The following is a 24,326-nucleotide window of genomic DNA, read 5'->3' as shown; positions in this document are numbered from 1 at the left end:
TGCATAGAAACCGTCACAACCCCACAAAACTTCCTCTGTGTGTAAACAAACTCAAGCAAAGGCTCCTCTAACTAGATAGTGAGTCAGCTTGCACACATGCTAAATCCATTAAACTCAACTGCAAGGATTCTGTGCATTTGTCTGTGGAAATACTGGCCAGGGTGTATTTCATGTAAAGCATGGTTCATCTTGCTGGGAAACTGAACAGCAAAAAGAGATTCAACTCCCTGCAGTTATAGACTGGGTAAAACTCATGGTTGTTCCATCAACCTAGCACTTGTTCAGCTAAAATCCTGCTAGGTAGAAAGCTATCTTGTAAAATAAACCATACCAAACCCCTCTGTAGCTCTGTTTTTGCTACACTAATTTGCTGTACCTGAGCACTGCTGTGAGTATGCAGCACCACAGAGCCTGGTGCAAATTTGAGTTAGTCATCACCCTTACTTTCAAAGCTCATATTCTGCTGCCTGATTTTCTTAAGTGCAAACCAAGCTGGAAGCAGATAAAGCAGAATTTGCTCTCATGCTTCTTGCAGTGACAGTATAAGCCTGACTTAGAGACTGAGGGCAGGAAATGATGCACTGGGGTTTTAAACATGATTTAAATGGGAGAGAAGTGTGATTCCCCACTGAATGGGGTTCAGGTCTGCAGGTGGTCACTGGGTGCTTGCTGTCAAGGCTGCAGCCTGGCCATGTGCATTCCCAAGAACGGGAAGGCAGAAAAGGTGCCTAAATAACGTTTCACTTGTTAAAAGAGAGAGGTAACAGGAGTCTTTGATGAAAGCCACTGGTGTGCTCAGTGTCTGACAGCCATCACAAAGAATTACATTATGAGTCCCTGGCATGGTGTCACACCAGCCTGTCAAAACAATCATATACTCTGGCTTGACCTCACTGTTCAGACATCCTAAATGCAGATAATGGCATCCCTGGGCTTTCTGAGAGCTGTTAATCATGCACCTGGAAGGAATACAGCTGAGATTGCCTGAGCTTGGCTCATTGCACCTCCATGTTTGAGGAATGTGGGACAGAAAGGGTTCAGCAGAGGTAGGGAAGAAAGGGGCTTTGCACAGCTGGGAATTTGCCTTCTGATGAGAAACAGCTGGAGATCATTTGAGAGAGGCTGACTCCAGCAAGCCTGTGCCCATGAAAATAACTGACACCTGCACCCACAACAGATACTTGGGTTCTTTATATAAATATATAGCCAGGGAGTAAGGCAATCTCCTTTTTAGACTGGGTGGAGGTATACTTAGTGGAGTATTGGGTAAATAACGAGTGCAGGTTATTGGGCTTTTCTATACCTAAACAGATGCACCAGAGGCAGCAAGGTGAGTGTGTTTGTGCCGGGCTTACATTAAGTGTCTTGCTTGCTGCTTTGCCTGTAGATATGCAAGCTGTTCTTGGAGCATTTCCTTTAGGGGACCCATTGGTTAGTAAGAGATGCCTGCTAGTTCTTTTCTCTGCCACTACTCTGCCTGCTGGTCATGTTTACCACTTCTTGCAGTCTCGTGTGCAGCGCTCTTCCAAAGCTTGCATGCAGGTATTGTGTTACCTCTGTGATGACTGATCTGAACTGCATGGATTTCTTACCAGGAGTCCCTCAACCCTCCTACATCTCTCCATCACAATGCTGAGGCTGCATGCAGTGTTTAACGGGTGAGGCAAACACAAGGAGAAGTTGGAGAAGAGGCTTTACTGTAGAACAGTGCTATAGAAGCATCCTAAAACTAACAGTATAAGTTCTAGAAGGTAAAACAAGGGAAGCCTAAGGAACAGCAGGGAGGGAAGGATGAGCAAGGTGATGCTGGAGGAACTTCAGTGTTGTGTAATGATGGAAGTGACCAACAGTGAAGGAAGGAACAAATGTGGGAGGTAAAAGAGAATGGGGAGGAAGTTCATTTCAGTGGAAGTGGGAGAGGCAAATACATCTTGTAAGGGCTGAAAACTTTCTCAGGTATGTTTGCTTGAAGCTTGAGAAGCCATGCATGGAGAGAGAGCCTCTCAGAGGAGACTGCTGGTAGATTTGGCAAGTGTAGCTGCTGCTCCTCCTCCCTGCATAAGCGCTGCTTCCTGTCTTGTGAGATAGTGCTGGGCTTGCCAGGGCTGTTGTGCCCAGAAGCAACAATGTGGTTTTTCATCTTGCATAAGCAACGTTTAATTATTAGCTTTTTTTTTTTTAATCCTTTTTTTTTTTTTCTTTTTTCCTCTCACCAACTCACAGGTTGCCTGGTGTTTTGCTTTGCTGAGCTCTCCTGGATGAGAGTTTTTGAAATTCCTCTCATACCTGTAGTTTCAGGGAATGGCTGTTCCTGTGTCTTGTCTTTTTCCATCAAACAGGAGGAGAGAGGCAGAAGTCTCCTGGGGAGAGCCAGAGCTCTCCTGTTGTAATTCACTGGGAGGCTGGGCACCCCTGGACACATGTAGGTACCCCAAAGCAATCTGATTTTGGCCAGTGGCAGTTTAGTAGCAGTGTATATACCAGCAATGCAGAAAGGACAATACTACTCTGAAAGCATACTTTAGGAACAGCTAGAGACAGATGTGCAGGATAAATAGAAAAAAATAAGCAGAACATAAATATTTTGTTTTTCCTCCTGATTCTTTCTTTGTGTGGTCCTCTGACCTTAGAGATCTACCCCTTAAAATGAGAAAGAAATGCAAGACTGCACCTTTTCAACTAAGCTTTCCTGAGGCTATGCTTGGCTCCTTTTTCCAAACCACATCAGAGGAGGACTTTGTGTTTTCCTGCAGAGCCCTGATTTGCACAGGCTGCATGAAGGCAGTCTGGGGCTGCCTGGCATGGTGAGCCTGGGCCCCTCACTCCCAGCAGGACCTTGTCCCACCCAGCACGGTCAGATGCAGAGGACCTTGATGCATTTATTTGAGTTGTTTATCCACTGGACAAGCTGGCTGTGCCCCATGGTGCAAATGGGATGCTGATCAATAGGTCCTGGAGGTGGATCCTCCTGAGAGTGACCTGAACATATCCCTTCCCTCAGGTCTGTGGGTAGCCAGGCAGCTCGTTGGCCCCATATTCACAGTTCCCCAGCTGGGATGTTTGCAGACATGGGACAATGTATTCAGAGGATTCATGGGACCGAGGTTAAGTCCCTTTTCAAAGTCCTGTGCAGTGCTGGCTGTCCTCTGTTCACCTCCTGCAGGGTGCTGAGCAAAGCTCTGACAGCAGCACAGTGAGACATGCTGCACCTCACCATCCTCTTTCAACTCCTCTCCCGAAGCCTGGGGGACGAATGGTAATCCCTGAGAGCAGGAACAGTTTCTTTAATGTCTGTTTTCACCCAGAATACTTCTCTGAGTATTTTGGGATTAGTCAGTCACATCTGTGTGTTCCTGTGCAGATGGGAAGCACAGCACATGTATTAAGTAGTCTTATGATGAAAAAAATTATACTCATAGAAGTGGGAATTAAGCTTCTTTTATAAGGTTGGTATAAAAGCTTCTGTCTTTTCTTGGCTCCAGTTAAGTGAAGCCACATAGAATTTAATTCTTTAAAGGCACCATCTTTTCTGTTATTTCTTCTGCCTGAAAGCAAAGGTTAATCCCTGGTGCTGCTGAGCATCAGCACATTGGAGAGAGGGAAGCTGCAGGGAAGGAAGGAAGCTGTGGAACCCCAGAGGCAGCGACTCCATGCTTCGCTTTCCACTGCACCATCTTCACTTGATGCACTTCTAAACGTGCACCGAGTCTTCAGAAAATATTGAGAGGATAAAATACTTCTGGGGGAGGGAGGAAGAGTAATACTAAATAAACAAGTTTCAGCATCCTCCAGTGGCCCTCACTATGTTTTTAAAGATTTATGCCAAATGCAGGCTTTATTGGAATTTGATCAGATAAAGCTCGGTTGTTATGGGAATGTCTTTGTTCATCAGTTTTTTTGCCCACTTTCAAGGCTTCATCACATTTTTCTTTTATTAAGGTGCTTCTGTATTTATGAATAAAGTCCCTGCACCCTTCAGAAAAAGCTTGCCTTTTATGAATAAGCATTCCAAAAAATAAACGGGCACCACTGCAAAGCTGGACAAGTGAAAATCCTTGTGGGGTGGAAAGCACTGGTTCAGAGTGTTGCAGTATTGTTTTTGAGGTAGCTTTATTGCGTACAATCAAACAGTAACAAGTAATAATTGCTTCTTATGGAAGCAGTACTATGTTTTAGTAATGCATCATAAAGCATCACAGGAGATGCATCCAAAGAGCTGGTTTTTGGTGTCATTGTCCTAGGCTGCCACGCGTGTAGGCAGCTGCTGGGTGGTGGATAATGGGGGGGTACTCACCATATGAAGTGTCCAAGCAATTGTGCAGCACCAGGGGGACATTGCATTGGGATGTGGAGTTGGAAGCCATCAGGAGCAGCAGACCTTCAGTCTTTCCAACTCTTTACAAGTTGGACTCGATCCTTATGGGTCCCTTCCAACGTGGGATATTCTATGGTTCTGTGTTGAGTATGGTCCCATCCATGCCAAAGGCTCCCACAGCATTTGCATGGGGCTTAGGAAAAAGTGGCCATCCTCTAGACAATGTCAGACCTGGTTTCTTTAAGGGCTTCTCTCCTCCCTTGGAGGTATAAGAAGGAAGATGCAGTGGAACATATTACCCCACTATGAGTCAGATTTAAATTTAAACCACAGTCAGTCTTTCAAATGCCTTCAGTTCAGACAGTGTCTTGTTTTTCAGTTAGGGAATACATTTATAATGAACTGCTATAGATTTGGGCCAGATCTCAGTGGTGCAAATCTGAGGCAATTTACACTGGCCACTGTAGTGCTGCTCCAGATTGGTCTCAGTACGATCAAATAAAGGGTTGTATTTATTTTTTTTTTTGGCCCATAAGTGCCATCTCTCATACCACAGAACAAAATACCAGGAAGCAGTGTTTGTGGCACTGAGCTGGTGTGGGATGTCTGGGTTACAGATATCACCTAGTATCATTCATTTCCAGCTGACTGCCATTGCTCTGACCCACATCTCAAGTGGTATATTTGGTTCGCACAATTTATGTATTGCTGTCCTGAAGCCAGGCTCTTGCACGCAGATTGGTTGCAAGGTTACGGTCAAGTGGCAAATGTGCAGTGCTTTTTGAAGTGCTAAACTCAGTATAAAGTATGCACATAACAACTTTCTGCTTTACCCACCCAATCCCAGCAACTGAGGACGAGAGGATCAGAGGAGGTCAACTTTTAGCATATTTCAGTCAAAGTGCTGCTTTCTTTTTATTCAAGAATCCTTTGTTGTTGTTGTTCCAAACACTGTACCTACAAAATACTCAGTATGTTTAAGACCGTGTGTAGAGTACCTTTGGCAAATAATCTGAGCGTGTGTGAAGGGAAGTATTTATCAGCGTGTCATATTCTCTGCCATTTGAGACCTTATCTCAGATGCAGCCAGCTCTTACAAGGAACTGCAAAGTTGCTGAAGACAATTTGAAGTGGTACATAAAACCCCACTAGCTACTGGCACGAGCTGGTGCGTACTCAACTCAACCCTACTGAAATGTAGGGCGCTGAGATGGCAGACAGATTTATTACAGTTTGCGGTGTGTGTACATTATGGAGAACATAGGAATGTAGGACATAGGTCAGAAACAAGCCTCTGAATTCAGATTTCTGCTATTCAAGCAGTCTGGCAAGGTAACCAGCCACACAGACGTGCCCAAGTTTTAACCAGTACTGCAGCTTGATAGTTATTAGGCTGGGGAATATCAATCTGGTACTAAGGAGCTCGTCAGAGATGAGCAAGGTATTGAGGAAGGTGGGGAACTTTGTTATCAGATAGTTCATCTCAGGGCTAGCTAGGGAACAGAAAAGTCTGGAAGAGAGGGGAAAGAGCAGCACTTGGGTCCAAAAAATGAAAACTGTGCTGTAGAGACTTGCCATATTTAAAAGCAAGTGACAGGCTCTCATCAAAAAGACCTGGCAAAAAGAAATGATCCCAGTATCACTCGGCACTGATGAGAAAACTGAAGGACTCTGGACCTCTTTATGCTCTGCTACCTTGTCCAGTAGTGGGCATATGAATAAAAGCTGTGGATAAGAGGTATAGGAAAACAATGTGAAGCTTTGTGGGAGAGGAGCCTGTACGAAGAAGAATAGATGATGGAAGAAGATGGAGTATAGGAGTGGTTTGTGTGGAAGCCTGTAGGTGGTGGGAAGAGAAAACCATAGGGAGAATGGTGATGGAGGGAGAACAGTGCAGGCAGGACAAAGAAAAGGAAAGCAGTGACTTGTGGAAGAAGGCATCATCATGGAAGAAGCAGTACATCTGAATATTAAAAAAGCAAAGAAAGTTTCATGCCAAAATATTGCAAGAAAATGCATGTGAACATGAAATGTGGCTATCAGGGATAGTACTGAGGAAAAGGAGGGGGCTGGGGGAATTGAGCTCAGAGGGAAGGTGAGCACAGAAGTACCCTGCAGGACACAGGGTTTGGCTGGGAGACAGGAGAGCCCACTCTGTTTTTGTTGACTTTGGCTGCCCTTTGTTGATATTTTAATAAAACATAATGTGCCTCTGGCAAGTTAAAGCTAAATGCTAGATAAGTTTACAGGATTTTTTTGTTTTGCTTCATTTTACATAAAATCTTTCTTTGGAGCTATCTTAAAATCTCCTAAACAGCAGGAAATTGCGCTCAATATTTCAAAATCTTCCAGGAGAAGGACCCCAGACCCTCTGTTCTTACTTATTGCTTTCACAACGCAGTCTTCCTGCCTGCTTAAATGTAAATGAAACTGAGCAGCCTCAGGGCTGCATCTCTACCATACCCAGCACATGTATCTGCCACGGCAGGTGGAAGGCCCTGCCTGGGGAAGGAGTGGAGAGGAAATCCCTTCTCAATCTTCATCCTCTTCCCTGAGGCTCATCCCTTCGCCACAGGGTAGAGCAGTGAATCAGCCACAGTGATTCCCTGACATACTTCACTTCCCTTCCCTTTCTGACCCACTTTAGCTGCTCTTCTCCTTGCTCCCTCACACTTCACCTTCTTTTACCTTTAAGCGAGCAGCAGCTGACACTCAGGGAATTCTGCCACAGCTGTAGTCCATCCAGATATAAAAGGGGCTGGGTTATGTGTGCAATATGTTCTTTTTATTTGCGAGTTTGCATGAAGAACGTGTCTGGCAAGTTCTGAGCAGATGGATCATACAGCTATGGCTTTTTTTTAAGACTTTGGCAAGCACTCCATACCTTTGTATTTTGGCAGGAATTCTGCATTTTCATATACTAGTCTCTAAAGATTCTGCCTTTAGTTTGAGCCTGATTCGGAGACCTTCACGAGGAATGGAAAGGCTTCCACTGATGAGCAAGGGGACTGTAAAGCCCTTTTAAGTCTGTTGCACTGAAGGCAATTTCTGAATTATTCTTTTCCAAAAGCAGTTAAAGGAGAAGTGTGAAAGCTAGCACCAAGAATTTTGGAAAAAATACATGGTCTCTCTTGCACTAGTGGTGATAAGAAAGTTAAGATTCTGATAGCTGGTGGACTCCCACTTAGCTGGTACTATATCGAGGTTTTGGCACTTTACAACATATGTCTCCATGTACAATGAGTAAGAAACTGGATGGGAGAGACTGTAGTGGTCTGCAGCAGAATTAAAGATTTGCTTATCCTCGTGTCCAAGATAGGATCCAAGACCTTGAACTGAATGAGAGAGTGAGAAAGGACTGAGAATTAGTGTGGTTGGGTTGTTTTTGGTTTTTTTTTTGTTTTGTTTTTTTTTTTTAGCTGCTAAGCTTCAGAAAAGGCTGGATGAAGTCCATGAGAACTGTCTGAGGAGACCTTTGAAATCTGGACTGAGGCAGCAAGCGATTCTTTCAGTAGGGTGAATAGTACATAAGAATTTGGAAACCACAAGCAGCTGCATATGCAGACCTTGGGAATCTGGTTATTACTCTGCACCGGATTAGGCTGGGGTTCCCTTCAGAGTTCTACTAGCCCAGAAGAGGTTCTCCTAGATGGCAGTTTGTAGCCACAATGTTCTGCATAGCGGATTTATCTTTTCTCTGATGTTAGCCATCATTAGCACATCATTTAGCACTGGATCTCATTGTTTGGGCTTATTTACTTTGAGCTCGCAAGTACATGTCAGGTTATTTCCATTATTGTAAAAAGGACCTTGAAGTTCCAATGGAAACCGTGGATAATGATGATAAGTAAGAGAAAGATTAGTGAGTCTGCCAAAATGTTGTAAAACAAGAACATCACAGAAGTCTGAGATGACAGAGAAGAGAAGGGAAGTGAAGGAAGGAAGTTATCAGAGAGCCAACAGCATCTGGAGAGAGGAGATCAGACAGCCCAGAATAAGTGGAGAGGAAAAACAGATTCATAGCAGGTTTTTACAAGATAATACCATCTTACTGTTACTTGGTGATGGTAGATCCCATGCTGTCTGACAGCTGTGACCACCGTAAGTACCAGGGCAACACAGCAGACAACGTAGATATTTTTAAGCGGCCGTATAATCTTGTTATTGTGTTTTGAAAATTCACCAACTTGTTTTAAGAAAACATAAGTCACCAAAAATATTTCCAAACAGTTGGTGACTGTAATTCTCAGACCTAGCTATAAAATGCCCTTGTTGCTGACACTTGGCCTTTGATGTTCGCCTAGGGTTTTTTTGGCTGTAGCAGATACATGTCATTGATGCATCAGTCTGTGTATCATCACTACTGGACCACATTTGGTTTTGTTTGTTTGCTTGCTTGCTGGGGAGGCGATGAATTTATTAGCCAAAACTGTTCCAATGTAAATTATACTTAATTGCAATTATCCTATTCTTTTGAAATTTATTGTGGTAACTATTGGAAAATAGGAGTATTTACTGACCAGGCAGTCAAACCTGAAATAAACTAAGCAAGTTGTTGTTGTGGAGCTCTTGTTGTGTGAAAGAACCAGTGTGTCCTTCTGACAGTTTTTTTCCTTTTATGTGTGTAATGAGTCATGAGACAGGCTCTTCTGGTGTCTGCTCTGAGTGGTTATTATTTAAAATATATACACTAATGTGCTCATTGAGTTATCCCTTACTTTATCTGCATACATATATAAGAAGGGGAGTAGGCAAAGGAAAATTTGAGCAGAATAGTTGTTTTTCCTATAAGAAGACTCTTTGGTTTTGGAGGTTTTTTGTTTTTGAACTGATGTCATTTCACTGATGCCAAGTCCTGGTACTCTTCTTAGATCAGCTTCTGATAGGCCCCATTTTTAATGAAACCATGTTTCTACTGATTTTGCAAATGTTCTGCTTTGTCAGTTATCATGACTGTTAGTGTTCTCACTGTACATCACAGTTTATAAAATGCAGACTAAGGCAATGCCTTTCCTTACTTGTGTTACAGTTTCTTAAGAGTATAAACATATGTGCATGTAAATAAACCATTTATATTTTCCAGTATTTTAATGAAGATTTCAGCTACTTCATACTTAAATTTAAATATATATATCCCTTTATGCTGTCTAATTGGTCCAAAAAACAATCTGTGAATGGCAGAAGCAATGTAGATCTCAGTCTTTTCTGGAAATTTGCTTGTCATTCTTCTGCAAACAGTTTATGACAAAATTAAGCTACTTCTTCACTGAACACCTGGTCCCGATGATTTGGAATATGCTCCCATGGTACTAACAGCCTTCTCTAACAAATGGGCACAGCTAAATTCTTGCCAGCAAAGCAGAGCCTCCTGTCAAGGATTGAGGAGTGGGTAGAACATCTTCAGAGATCCAGTCAAGAGTAAAAGATTTCAATGGGATTTATAAGATACCAGAATTCTTTCAGGCCTGATAAGAGTGGCATGTGAAGGCACTCATCACAGAGATCACCAAGTGGGCTTTCCAAACACATAGCTGTACAAGCGAGAGCAATGCTTTATGTGTGTCTGTCTGTCCTGCAGTTAACTGCATTATTCAGGTACCCACTGTTGTCTTTTAATTCATCCTGCTGGCAGTAGCTGCGTGTATGTGATATCTTGAGGTTCTTCTGGATATTCATAAGATAATTTTTTTCCTTGTGTGTTTTTAAGAGAGGTCAGAGTAGAATAAAAAAACGATGAGGGCAAAGTTTGCAGTGCCCATAGTAATGACAGCTAGAAGGCAAGGCTCAAGAATACAAGCTATTTTTTGAAGTAGAGATTAATGAAGAGTTTTGGCTTAATATTTGCCTTCATGTGAAAGGAAGGAATTACATACAAAAGGGGAGCAGACAAAGCCAAATTGTTCTTTAAAGTAAGAACAGTGGTACTGAAGGAAAATTATTCTGCATGCTGTGCTAGAAATCTACTGGACACTCCTTTTGTAACACTTCTACCTATTCAGCTAATCCTCACGTAATGTGATCATATGCCTTTGCACAATCCTTTTATTGAAAAGACAGCATTGCATTATCGCTTTGTTGAAGAAAAGACTAAATAAAAATATATATGCGGAAGAACATCCTCATGTTTAGAAGCTATAAAGATTTTGCACAACCTGAATTTTGAGTTTTGTTTGTCTTGAGCTTTCACTCATGCGTGTATGAAGGTGTACGTGTTCATACCTGCACCCATGCAGTTTTTGTGTACTGTCAGCTACTTGTGCATGCACTTGCAAGATAGGGGGGTGAGATGATGTGTGTGGAAGTTCTGTTTCCTACTTAACAAGTAGGATGATTGGATGTCATTTCTTTGTGTAGGTGGTACGGTCCCCTACATGATACTTCCAGCCCTGAAAACTCTAGCAATCCAGGTCATAATCCATAGACACACCAAAGTCATCCTGCCTCTTGAAGATAGATTTTTTGGATGCGGTTCCAGGAGGAAATGAGAGGATTAAACAACACGTTTAGTTCAGTCTACTTTCTCTCCAGTGTTCTTTTTTTCTTATCTTATGTTAATATACTTGGAGCACTGAATACTGTTGGACAAAGACATTCACCTTTCAGGCATCCTGCAGATACAAGTTGAGCAACAACATTTTTGATTGTGTTAGATGTGGTTGCAATGGGCTAAGCATAAAGGCAAGGCAATGTTTACAGACAAAGCGATGTTTATAGGTAAGGGTAATATCTCTTCTAAGAGCTATAGTATAGCTGGAAGAAGTGGACAAGCTTTCATGCGCTAGAGCCACAAGGCATACAAAAGGCTTTTCTTCTTGTTTTAACTAAGCTAGTTGATCTAGTAGGAAGTACATCTCATGTAATAATTTACTGGGATCATGTTGGAAGAATGCACTGTTAGCCGTAAGACTTTCTGATAGGTTTCTACAGAGAAGCCATTTTAATTCTCACTGTGCAGAGTAGTTGCTTCAGCATGGTTGGAAATAAAATGCACTGTAGAAAAGTGAAGGGAGTCATTCATCTGGTGGGTTTGTGGGAGGAAACAGGCTGATGATCCTAGGATTTTATCATCCATTAGCTCTGTGTTAGAACTGCTATTTCCACACACACCACACACAAAAAAAAAAAAAAGAAAAGAAAAAGAAAGAAAGGGGAAATGGAAACAGTGAGGCTAAAAATCGTTTTTGCTTGAGGTTGAAGCAGGCCTGCTAATTTCACTGTGTGTGGCGCTCATATTATACTCAGCAACATTTTGCTTAAGAATTACTAGTGCCTGTTTAATGCATGATGTCAGTTGTGGAAATTACTTATGCTGTACTTAGTTTTTTTACTTTTTAGCTCATTCCTCATAAGTTTTTTTCCTGAACACACTACGTAAACCACAAGGAGAGAAGCCTCAGTTTCAGATATGATAGACGCTGACGGATGGATTATATCCAGCTCTTTTAATCCACGCTCTCCATCCTGTCCTTCAGTTCTGAAATGTCTGAAATGTGCGATCACTTTTCTTATAATTCAGTTCATAGGTCAGGATGGATGTTCTCTGTACTATTGAATATGTGCAGCGATGATCTCTCGTACTTCTACAAATGCCTTTCATGCCACTTGGACACTGCCAATCCTTGACTTTGTCCTTTCATAGGAGTGAGATTGGGATAAAGACATTCCCTTTTGGATACCAAAGCACAACTGAGTTTTCAAAACACATCTAAGACCAATTATAGTTTAGCAAGTTTAGACCAATTATAGCAAGAGATTACTTTTGGCACATTGCTTACTTTTAGATCCTTACATCACTGCCAAAACTGTGAGGTATGCAGTTTCTGGAGTCTGTGGAAAGATATGACTGTGCAGAAAGGAAATTAGCCAAGTTCTTGTGTCCCATTTGCTCCCCTGCCCCTCCAAACCCAACACATCGCTGCAGAGTGACAGCTGCATTACGTCCTCAGAAACACTTGAGCTGACCTGATAAAGACCAAAGGGAAGGCAAAGTTATATTTGTACTTCTCTGGGACTTTCCCAGCACTGATTGTGGGTTGTCTCATCTCTCTGGCACTTCTGGGCAATGGTAGTCCCCTTGCTGCTGCCAGATTCTCTGTAAACAGTTATTCAAACACTTTGTTTGAAGGGTGCCTTGTAAAAAGGAGTCATAGTGTTGAATATTTGAGTGCCCTCAGTTTCTACTGGAGACATTAGCATCCCCTACTAGCAATGTTTGTTAATTTTCTGGATTGGGACCAACATCTTCTCATGTCTTCCTTCTTCTCTTCTCCTGCTGTAAATGTGATGATCAGGAGAAAGACAAAGAGCTTATCAAATTGCTGTTCTTTTTGTAGGACAATTGATATTGTAGGAACTGCTGCTGCACTGTTGACTTTTGAGAGAGCCAGCATTCACTTGAAATGAAGAGGGAGAAATCTCTGCATGTTTGACAGAATCTGGCTTTTTCAAGCTTACTTTTCTGTTTCATTATGAAAAGATTAATTTTATTAGGGTCACATAATTTCACACCTCTTTTTAAATACCTTTCTGTGTATACATTATGGGGTTTAATCATTGTTTTATACGAGAAGTTTGCTAGATATCAGGCTGGTCTGGGCTGAGAAAATAGGAGGAAACAGTGAGACATGTCTGACAGTTACTCATTTGGAGATGGACTTGGATGGCTAAGGAGAGGAAGAACCCAAAACAAAATACAGACTCACACTGCTGGCATGCTAGACGTTACAAAGTGATGTTATCGTGTGATATGTTGATTGGAATTGACTTAACATGGTGTGGTATTCCAACTTCCTGCATCACAGAACTATCAACGTAGCAATAACTTGGAAACCAGAAACTTGTTAGCAGCTGAAAGCCCTGTTGTTTTCATCCTAGAGGTAAGGTACATAATAGCAGCCTATGCTTGTATGTGAGAATGCAGTCGCTCAAGTTGCTTAGATATGAGGAAGACCATGAGTACTTGAAATTCCAGGCATGCAGTTCTGTGCCTTGAAGGGGAGGAGTTGGGGGTTTTTGTATAGGTAATTTTTTTTGCATACTCAGCAGCAGGCTTTGCTGGAACTTTTGACTCAACTACGAACACAGCTGGCATCCAGATTTGGACAGAAGCAGAATCATCTGTTGCACAGATCCCTGTATGCCCATTATTCACACCTGGCTGGTTTTTCATGCCTGCAGGTTACCTGTATAGACAATACTTTTTTTCTGTTTAGTGTGTAACCAGTACTGAAACTCGGAAGGAAGGCTGGAAGCATTAATAAGTCAATACCATGCAGATTAGTTAAGGGGTAAGCAATATCATATCTTCAGTGCATAGACTATTTTGTACTTTAGCTTTTGGTATCACAGAATCATGGAATGGTTGAGGTCCTCTTGGAAATCTTCTGGTCCAACCCCCTGCTCAAGCAAGGACACCTCGAGTTTGCCCAGGACCATGTCTAAGTGGCTTTTGAACAACTCCAAGGAGGAGACTCCACAACCTCTGGGCAACACGTTCCAGTATTCTGACACCTACACAGTAAAGCAGTGCTTACTGATGTTCAGACAGAACCTCTTGTGTTCCAGTTTGAGCCCATTGCCTCTTGTCCTCACACTGGGCAACACTGAAAAGAGCCTGATACCATCTTCTCTGCATCCTCCCTTCAAGTATTTGCACACATTGATAAGATTCCTCCTGAGCCTTCTACTCTCCAGGCTGAACAGTCTCAGCTCTCCCAGCCTCTCCTCACAGGAGAGGTGTTCCAGTCCCTTGGTCTTCCTAGTCAGCCCTCTGTTGGATATACTCTAGCCAGTGTGTTACTAAAGAAAGTGGAATAGCCTCTGTTTTGATATCCCAGTTGCTGTGATTCTCTTGACCACTAGTGTTGCAGGACAAATTTTCAGTGCAGTTGTCCTGTGTGAATTCTCTCAGGAAGAAGTATGTGATGGCGTGTTTTGCTTGAGGGCAAAAGCTGATTTCCTTGAGGTGTTTTTTCATCACATTCCTCTCCCCACACACCCAAAGAAGATTCCCGTAAAGTAGGGAGCAATTACGGGCATACGTTACTTGGTTTTTGAGAGTCAGACATCATAACTGCGACATATACTGCAGTAACAACAGAGCAGAACCATGACATGGTAGCCCTGTGAGGACTTTGAAGCATGGAGCAACTGATGGTGGGTAGAGACCATTGGCAGCACTATTCTAAGGGAAATGAAAATGACTCCATTAGCCAAGTACATTTACTGCATTAGTCAGACTATTGAATCCTTGTTGTTGTTGCCATTGTAATTGATCGTAATGACTCTGTAGCAACTAAGACATACTTGTATTTTCTTTTGGTACTGAAAACCTGACTGAATGTACATTTGTTGCATAGAAATTTGAGTTCTAATAATTTCTTCTGCTCTTTTATAATGTTGGTGGTCCGCTTTAATGAAAATCTGCTAAAGATTAACCTGCAGACAATCATATTTATTACTTCTTGCAGGTTCTGAAATCCAAAGAATTATCATCACCAGGACAGCGCTACATTGACAGCAAAGTGGTTAAAACAAGAGCTGAAGGAGAATGGTTGTCTTTTGATGTCACTGAGGCTGTACATGAATGGCTACATCACAGAGGTGACAACCAGTGTTTTGTCTTCACTCCTGCCACAAGTCGTCATCTATTAACTCAGCAGTATTTCTGGCTCATTCCACTCATAAAAACCTATTCCACTTACTTTCATGTTTTGCAGACAGGAACCTTGGATTTAAGATAAGCTTACACTGTCCGTGCTGCACCTTTGTGCCTTCCAATAATTATATCATCCCAAATAAAAGTGAGGAGCTTGAAGCAAGATTTGCAGGTAACAACTGAAAAAAAATTTTTTTTAATGTTGTATAATTGATTGAGGGGAGGAAACAGAGATCACTTACCTCTCTAAAATGGAATTCAGCTGATTGAAAACTTACTTATTTGAGAATCTTGATTGTTAACTGGTAGGAGATGGTGTTAAGGCACAAGGATAAAATATGTCAGCTGAACTGTTCTAAAACCAGCTGAACTACTCTAAAACCAAATGGCATGAATAAGCTGTCTCATTCCATGCTTGCATCTTCTGTGTCCTTAAATATCTATGTTACAGTTTGCAGCATCCACAGTGGATATATCTACATACAGTTTGGGATGCAGGAAAGACTAATGCGCAGTAGATCATCCACTGTTGGATAATTGTGAGAAAACTTACTGAATGCTTTCAGAATAAACCCTTTGCTGTCCATCCTAGCACTGTAACAGTTCAGGCTTCAGTAGAGGTTACTGGAGAGTCCGATTAAGATGGTGTTTGGCACACATGTAAGCTGCTTGCAGTAGATGTGTGTGAGCATGGTGTGTTTCAAGAATACTTTTGAGAAAACAATACTTATGGCAAATTTCCAAACTGTAGGTAAGGCAATAGTAGGCTGGTTTACTTACAGAGGCACCTTTCTTCGTGTATAATGGGCCCCGGTATTTGTAAATACCTGCAAAAGTGCTTCTAGATGTTTGGAGGCACCGAACAACTCCAGATACTCTTTTTTTTTTTTTTTCATTTATATCAGTAATACTAAAATTCATCTGAGCAATGACATTGGTTGCTTCAGAAATAACCAAACAATAGGTGCCAGACTTGAATAAATGTGCTGCAGTGCTCCACTGCAATTGAGTTGTGGGTTGAAGTAACAGAAGGTGTATGCCTGTTTAATGTGCTCCCACTTCAAGCAGAGTAGGTCTGAGTCTCAGGTGAAGTCAACAGAACTACATTATACAGTATCAGTTAACTCCAATACATATAGTCTCTACCATTGGCATCTGCAATTTATTGTTACTTATATATTAGTTGCACAAATGTTTTTTTTTATGCTGATAGCTTGGTAAAAACTTAAAGATTGGATTGAATAAATAATAAAGAATTATGTAATAAAGGTTATGGATGTATGTGCTTCCTATGGACAGCAGACAAGTTGATATATAGTAACCATAAGCTCCAATGTGTTTTTAAGCCATTCAAGTTTCACTTTCTAAAAGGGAAATGTTATTTAACTGATGATGCCAGAGTTATTGTCAATGAGTACATATTGAAGTATAGCCTGTATTAGAACCAACTCATGTTGTTTATCCAGTTTTCATTTATTCAAATATATCATGATTTGGTTCATTGGTTTTCCAAGGATTTGGCTGTATTCCTTGTCAAGTATTACATTTATTTAACCATTGTTTCACTGCACTGGAATTTTTTTCTCTAAGTAAATATATGCACTGTAGATATGAATAAAGCCATTGTGTGTATTTAAAAAATATATATTACTATGATATTTGATCACTGTATTTTTGAATGTTGCAAAAAGTAACTTTTTTCCTTTAGATAGCATTATCTGGTTCAGGAGGTTAATTTTCAAAGGGTTCTTAGGAACAGGCATAACTTGAGCTGTTTAACTCCTGGGAAAGGCTAAAACTTGGGTTGTTTTGCCCATTCTATTGCTATGATAAGAAAGCCAGTAAGGCAGTTTGAGTTTCAAGGGAAAATACAGAATGTGAGATCACTGATTTCCACTACAAGAGTAAATATTTTGATCAATGTCCTTGCCATGACTCTACAGAAGAGGAGCTAGAATAACAGATTTTATTGGAAGAATTAGCAGAATTCAACAAACCAATGGTGAGAGAATTTACAAGCATTAGAAAGATGTAAATGTGAGGAAGAAAACTAATGAGTTGAAAGTAAGCAGTGGCAAATGCAGGTTGATTATCCAGAGCAGCTATAATGCTATTACAAGGTTCAGAAAAGTGCATAGCTGTTAGAAGATGGAAATACTGCCCTAAGTGAAGTAGTAAAAGCATCATTCCTTCAGGCATCTGAAAGTAGTTTAAGCAGTGTAGATGCATGGGCTGGAGGGACTCCATATGTCTTTTCTGTTATTCATTTCAACAGTTTTGGTAAATGTACTGAAATGCCATTAAATGGCTATAATTATGGGAGGGCTGATACAATAGGTGCATGAGAACTGTGAATATATTTGGGATCTTGGGCTGAAATTTGGCTCAACTTTCCCAGTAAACGTGCTCATCTGACGCTGTCATTGCCCAGTTTCTGAGAGAATTTTTTTAAAGAGATGGTTTATTTAATTTGTGAAGAAAATAGCAACATAATGTTTATCACCAAAATGTATTTTTTGAAGGTATTGATGACTACACATATTCCAGTGGTGATGTGAAAGCTTTAAAGTCCAATAGGAAAAAATACAGTGGGAAGACCCCACATCTTCTGCTAATGTTGTTACCCTCCTACAGACTTGAGTCGCAACAGCCCAGTCGGCGGAAGAAGCGTGCTCTAGATGCTGCCTATTGTTTTAGGTAACTATGCATCTATATTTAGTATACTTTACATAACTGTGACAGCTTCTGAATTGTAGTGCAGTTGCTTGTTGTGTAAGCGGACATTTCTTTATGGTAGGCATTTTACAGAGTGTGGTCCTTGTTCTCAGACCCACAGTGTCCGTGCCCAATGGGTACCTGCCCAGTGCGCTCCGCTCCCATGGAGACAGTGCCTGAAGAGGAAGGTTAGGACCTCGGAATGCAGAAACTGAGTTCCACATGGAGTGATTCCCAAGCCTATCGGCTTCATAATTATAGCCTAATTATCACCTCCACTGTGCTCAGAGAGGTGACTCAGTAGGACCTGGAGAAAAATACTTCAGTGATCCTCCATTAGATTTGTATAAGCAAGTCTTACCATGTATAAGCAACTCATTTCATTTACAGTGTAAGCTACAACAGATGTGATTAGGTTGTGAATTTTTGGGACTCTAACTTGTTTTTAAACCATCATTCAGGGAGCAAGCAACTGGATTATTTTTATTCTCTATGTTGTCTTTGTTTTGGCCAATGCATTTGTCTGTATTTTATTTTCCAGGAATGTGCAGGATAATTGCTGCCTGCGTCCACTTTATATTGACTTCAAGAGGGATCTTGGCTGGAAATGGATTCATGAACCTAAAGGATATCATGCCAATTTCTGTGCAGGAGCCTGCCCATATTTATGGAGCTCAGATACTCAGCACAGCAGAGTAAGTAAAGATTTTGGTGCAGATAATAGCCTTAAGTTGTGCCAGAGGAGATTCAGGATGGATATTAGGAAAAATTTCTTCTTGGAAAGAGAGGTGAAGTATTGGCACAGGCTGCCCAGGGAGGTGATGGAGTCACTGTCCCTAGAGGTGTTCAAGAAAACAGTAGATGTGGCACTTAGGGACGTGGGTTAGCTTCTGTTTTATAACTGCAGGGTGAAATATGTTTCTAGGACTGTCATCAGCACGAGAGCCTAAAGCTTCCATTCATTACCTTAATTACTGAGGAAGTATGGCCCTAAAGAGGGACTTCCATGTGGCCTCAGAATAGAGTTGATGCTGAAGTCATGTATTGATCCAGAGATATATTTTTTTATATGGTCATCAATACAGTCTGTGAGTGTATCCAATACTCTTTGTGGCTATGAGCATGGTACAGCTTTGGAAGGCTGTCTGAAAAGGGACCTGTCAGTAATGAGCATGAGTACAAGATGGCACTGAGTTCCATCAGCTGAGGCACCTAGGGAAACAGTCAGGATGATAATGGGGCTGAGTTTTACCACTTGATTATTACCTACTTTATGACTTGTTTTTTTTTATATTGTTAGTATTCTGCTACCATGCTGAATTTCATGATGATGTAGGGATAGATGTACTTCTTCAAAAGAGGCATTCATTCTTATACATTGAAAATTTTTTTGAGCAAGAATGACCTTGTGTCTGAGATGCCTATGAACTGATAGATGGTTGGGATACGATCTTTTATTTTAAGGATTGGATGTGTTATTCTAGCCAAGTGCTTTAGAATGAGTGATATTCTGCTGTGAAGTGCTTATTTTTCTCAGCTGTCAATGAGGATGTCTAGACTGTAAATGCATGAGGCAGGCATTTGCTCTGCAGTTGTCATAAAGAAAGAATTTCACCCTCAGGTCTGTACTAAGGACAATGTCTCCTTTTTTACAAATCTTCTTTAAAATATCAGATCAATGTCAGCCTCTTGTTCAAGGAGGAGATTGCTTTCCTTTTGGTCTGTAAAGGCACAACAGTGAATTCATCTTGAGTGTACAGACCTAAGCGTAGGTATCTTTTGTAAGTGTCAGTGGCTGTGGCACTGTAGTATCAGCAGTGGCTGTCAGCTGACAGTGGTAAATATTTTTTAATAGAACCTATGTTTCCATGCTTGTGTAGTAGCATACACTGTTTGGAGCAGCACTTGTTTTTAAAGGAAAGAGGAAGAATAACTGTCATGGTCACAAATATGTGGTTTGGATAGTTACCCAAACAGGCAGAGGTTGCTTAATAAAGTAGTTAGTGTTGCTGTCCTGAACAGGTCTTCTGTCTCTCAAAGCTGTAAATGTTGTGTTGAAGCTCTAGGAAAAGGTCATTTAGTGTTTAGCTAACACATTAATGGCATCCTCGGAAATACCTGTGAATCATCAGTGGGTAACCCTACATACTTCCCTTGCAGAGAACCATGCATATGAATCCAACGTGACATAAAGCACCAGCACTGCTGATCCTCAGCCACAGCTGATCCTCAGTTGGAGGAACTGCAGAAGTAGTTATGGTTCTTGCAGGGTGGCATCAGTGGATTTACAGAAAAGTATTCAGGGATGAGAAGCAAAGCAGTACTCATGTGCTGAAGGACTCTCCTCTCCCTTTGGTGCTCTTGTAAAACCAAAATCCTGTAGCAGTAAATGACAATTTGAAGATGCAGATAAAAACCATTTGATTTCTTCCTTTCCTATCAATACAGCATGTGTGCTGCTTTGAAGAGCTACGCTTTCAAGACAGGCTGCAGGCACATACATGTTTTAAGATTTAAGGCCGTGGGGATAAAACATTAGGAAGCTCAGACGGTTTGTGACACCAGGTTGAACTGGGGAAGCATGCAAAAATATTCAAATCCAGGCATCTTTCTTCTGATTTCTCTGGGCTTTTTCCCAGGCACTGGAGGAGGAAGTGATGCAGAAAGGAATTTGCTTTGCAGAGTCGAGCAGGCAGAGGAATCCGTCTTAATCTCTTATTTCCTTTCTCCTTCTAGGTACTCAGCTTGTATAACACCATAAATCCAGAAGCTTCTGCCTCTCCATGCTGCGTGTCCCAAGATTTAGAACCTCTCACCATCCTCTACTACATTGGCAAAACACCCAAAATTGAACAGCTGTCCAACATGATTGTAAAGTCTTGCAAATGCAGCTAAAGGATACCCCAGAAACAGCATGACGTGTGTATCAAAAAAAAAATAATAATAATAATAACCAAGGAAAAAAGAAAGAGAGAGCGAGGAGGAAAGAAAGAAAAATGAAAACCCAGGTTCATCAGTGTTAAAAGGAAAAAAAAAAAAAACAAAGAAGAAAAAAAAGCGGTACTAGTCTGAACTGTTTGAAAGTTTGTTTTTTGTTTTTGTTTTTTTAAACTGGCATCTGAAGCAAAACATTGAAGGCCTTTATCTTACATTTCACCTACACATAGTGTGAGATAGACAAGAAGCAAAGTTAAAGAAAAAAAACCTTTTAAAAAATAAACACTGGAAGAAATTTGTTAGTGTTACTATGTGAAAGGAAAAAAACAGGAAAATCCCATGAAGTGGAGTTGCTGTATCTGTCCCGTGCCTTACTTGATCTCTCTGTATTGTTATGCAATAGGCATCCTACCCATTCCTCTTAGTTGTAGAGTTAACAGTGCATTATTTATTTGTGTGTAAAAACTATCAAATGAACATTTCCATATCGCCATTGGAAAAGAAAAACCAGCAAATGTGGACAAAATGGAGACCAAATAAGCTGCCAGAAATACATAGAAAGCCTAAAGGAACACAAGCTCAAAAGTTTCAGAAAGTAATGGTTAGTTTAGTTGGATTTAAATAGAAATCAGTTATTACACTATTGAGAAACTCTGCCTTTAAAATACCTTATTTTTCATGCCAGCTGCCTGGAGAGGCTTCTTGTAAGGTCTCAAACCGTTGTTTTAAATACTGAATAACTTACTAATAAAGGACACTCTGTTTCAGTCTCAAAGACAAGTCTATAAGATTTTTTTTTTTTTTTACTGTAAATGATTTAAATGTCAGTTTAGTAAACCAGTGAAATATTTAACATGTACTGGTCTAATCTTCAGACCTTAATATGTTGCTGTATAGCTATGCTATGGGATTTTTTGTTCTTTTGGTATATGTAACCATACCTAGAGTATTGCAATAGGTGGGTAGTAAAAGCCAGCTTAATTGGAAACATATCTGTAGATCTCTATTTGTAAACTATTAAAAAATTAAGTACTTTATGTGTAATGTGTAAATTTTCACCATATTTTTGTACTCTGTAATACTGTCAGCTCTCATGAGTTTGAATTTGAATTTGGGGCTCTTTTTGATCACTCAGAATCATGTGTTTCCCTCTAGCTGGCCAGTATGAGTAGAGTCCCTATATTTTGACTTGCACTACAAATACATGTTTTATAATAATTGCTATACATGTGCTTTGTATATTGTTCATCATTATGACATAAGCTACCTGACTCCATTTGTTTTTTGTTGTTTTTTTTTTTTTTATAAAAAAAAGGACGGATTAAAGTGCTCTCTCCTCCCCTCCTTCCCTCCCTCCTCACTCATCCCCATTTGTAACACTTGAATCGCAATGCGGTTCAGAAGCAGAGAGTGACACCCACTCCTGTGCAGAGGGCTGGTACTGAGTATCTGCCTCAGGAATGCTTTTGTATGGGGCATGCATGGGAGCAGGCTGCCCTGGGCTCGCACGCAGCAGGACTTGCCCTGCCGTTAAGCTGTGGGGCTGATCATGCTCCCAACACAGTAACAGAGGCTTGCCTTTAACTTCTACAGTGGCATGGCAGGATTTGCAGGGTCAGACCCTTGATTTTTTGGAGTTTTTAAATTGAGTTAATGTTAAAAGAAAAAATATGGAAAAAGAAATATGGGGTCTCTAGGGCTTTGTTGCTGTTACATATTTGAGTATTGTAGAGGGAGTTGAAAAATAATCCACGTCATACATTTCTTTACTAAAAAGTTTAAATTGGCAAAAGAAAAAAAGTCATGAAGAAGATGCGATCAGTTCATTTCACACGATGAATGGTTTTGCATGGCAAAGCTTGAAAACTGCATTAGGAACACACTACTTGGATGAGAAGGACATTTTCTGTCATTGACCTGAGTGGTGTCAGGAGGATGCTCCCAAGCTTTACGTTGTCAGCTCCAGTTTTAAGATGTGCGATTTCTTTGACTTCAGCAGAACACTGATGGAAAGCTGAAGTACCGCAGCGGCTTGCACCCGCCGCTCCTTGGGACTTCAGCGGAGTCTATGCTTATTGCCTTCATGGACACGTAGCCCCACAGATGATCTAATCCCACCCACTGACTCAGCACAGAGGAGGAGGTACGTTAGACTTCTGATTTATTTAGTGAGTTGAGATGAACAAGTGAAAAATCTGTCCTGCTAACACTTGCTTGAGCCAGACTTACTCCAGTGAGAAGATGCACTGAACTCAGTGAAACTCCTCAGGGTAGTAAATACTCTGGATTTTGCTGCATACAGCAGCAAAATTAGTTTTATCAGGTTCAGTATGAGAACTGTATTTTTGTTGGACAGGAAGGGAGACAAGGATGAACACGTTTCAAAAGACTTAAAAACATTTTTGCAATTCTCTGCTATGGGAATGCAACTCAGAGTGGATTTGAAGCTTTGGAAAAGTGGAATACAAGATAGCATAGTTGTCCAATTATACTCACTATGCGCTGGACGCAGATGAAGATTTTGGTTTGGGTTTGGAGTTTTTGTTGTCTAAATTTAAATATAAAGCCTTATTTCTGTAAATCATTACCGCAAGACCAGATACTTCTTTTTTTTTTTTTTTTTTTTTTACTTTTTTTCCTCAAAATGCACTGATAGTATTTGAAATACTCTATTATAAAGCTCCTACAACTTTTTTTTTTTCTCCAATTTGTTAAGCATGTATTCCCCCTAATTACCAAGGATGCTATTAGACCTGATCCTACAATGTGCAGAACTCATGGGTGAAATACTCTACAGAGTGGTGTCATGTGAGGCCAAACGCCACTCAAGTCTGATGTCGATTCCCCCCCCACTCCATCAAATGATGTTTAGATGGGACTGCAACAGTTCAAAGACTGTCACAATGAGTAGGTAGCTGCTACCATCTCAGCAAAGTCCCTGAGCATTGGTGATGCCCAGCGCCTGGCAGAAAACGTTCCGCACTTTGAAAGGTCAGACCCAAAGGAGCTGTGTGAGCCTGAGGGGGGTCTAAGCACTTAGCTGAGTGGGTTAGGACAGCATTTTTTATGTGTTTAGCAACAACACAATTGTATGGTTGGCATGGTTTAAAAGAAAAAAAAAAGGAACTTAAAGGACAGCTGTGTTGTACTTTGGTGATCGATTACTCTGTATTTTAACACATTGTATGTCTGTTTTTGTGGTGCTCTAGTGGTAAATAAATTATTTCAATTATATGCTGGTGTTGTTCATATGACAGTGTTCTTCTGGCACAGGCGATTCTTCAGCTCAGGCTCAGCTTAATTGGTGCAAAGCACTTTTTTTTGTGGGGAACCTTGATGTGGTCCAGCACATCTGTTCCGTGGATTGCTTTCCCCTCAGCGACTGCAGAATGTGCCTTGACTGCAGACAAGAAGTGGCTTCTGGTTGACTGCTCTGAGCAGCAGCACTGTCCCATGTATGCAAAGGACAAGGACTGCCCTAGGCAGGAGCGGTGTTACCCCATGACCTCACTGTGCCCCATCTTTCACTGGCACCCTACCCAGACAGCTAAGGGTCTCTCTGCATGGCTGTTACTCCAGGCACCAATTACAGTGGCTTTCCTCTTTGGTAGTGGATTTCAAAGTAGCACCTTCCTCATGCCTGTAGTGCCACAAAAGGAGAGAAGGTGATCTGAGTCAATTTTGGGATGCTTGGACAGTGAA

General features: G+C 41.1%; 1 protein-coding gene across 1 annotated transcript in view; it reads left to right on the top strand.

The window, feature by feature from the left end:
- The window catches only part of TGFB2 (transforming growth factor beta 2), a 64,098-nt gene extending 40,242 nt beyond the window's left edge, over positions 1-23,856 (top strand). Inside the window, exons 3-7 of the mRNA XM_021390670.1 lie at positions 14,785-14,917; positions 15,034-15,144; positions 17,495-17,669; positions 18,229-18,382; positions 20,424-23,856. Coding sequence (XP_021246345.1) covers positions 14,785-14,917; positions 15,034-15,144; positions 17,495-17,669; positions 18,229-18,382; positions 20,424-20,582 — 732 coding nt within the window. The 3' untranslated portion in view covers positions 20,583-23,856. The remainder of the gene's footprint in view (positions 1-14,784; positions 14,918-15,033; positions 15,145-17,494; positions 17,670-18,228; positions 18,383-20,423) is intronic.

The sequence above is a fragment of the Numida meleagris genome, chromosome 3 (assembly GCF_002078875.1).
Source record: "Numida meleagris isolate 19003 breed g44 Domestic line chromosome 3, NumMel1.0, whole genome shotgun sequence".
Taxonomy (NCBI): Eukaryota; Metazoa; Chordata; class Aves; order Galliformes; family Numididae; genus Numida; species Numida meleagris.
The sequence above is the reverse complement of the archived record's forward strand: the minus strand, read 5'-3'. Positions and strand labels throughout refer to the sequence as shown.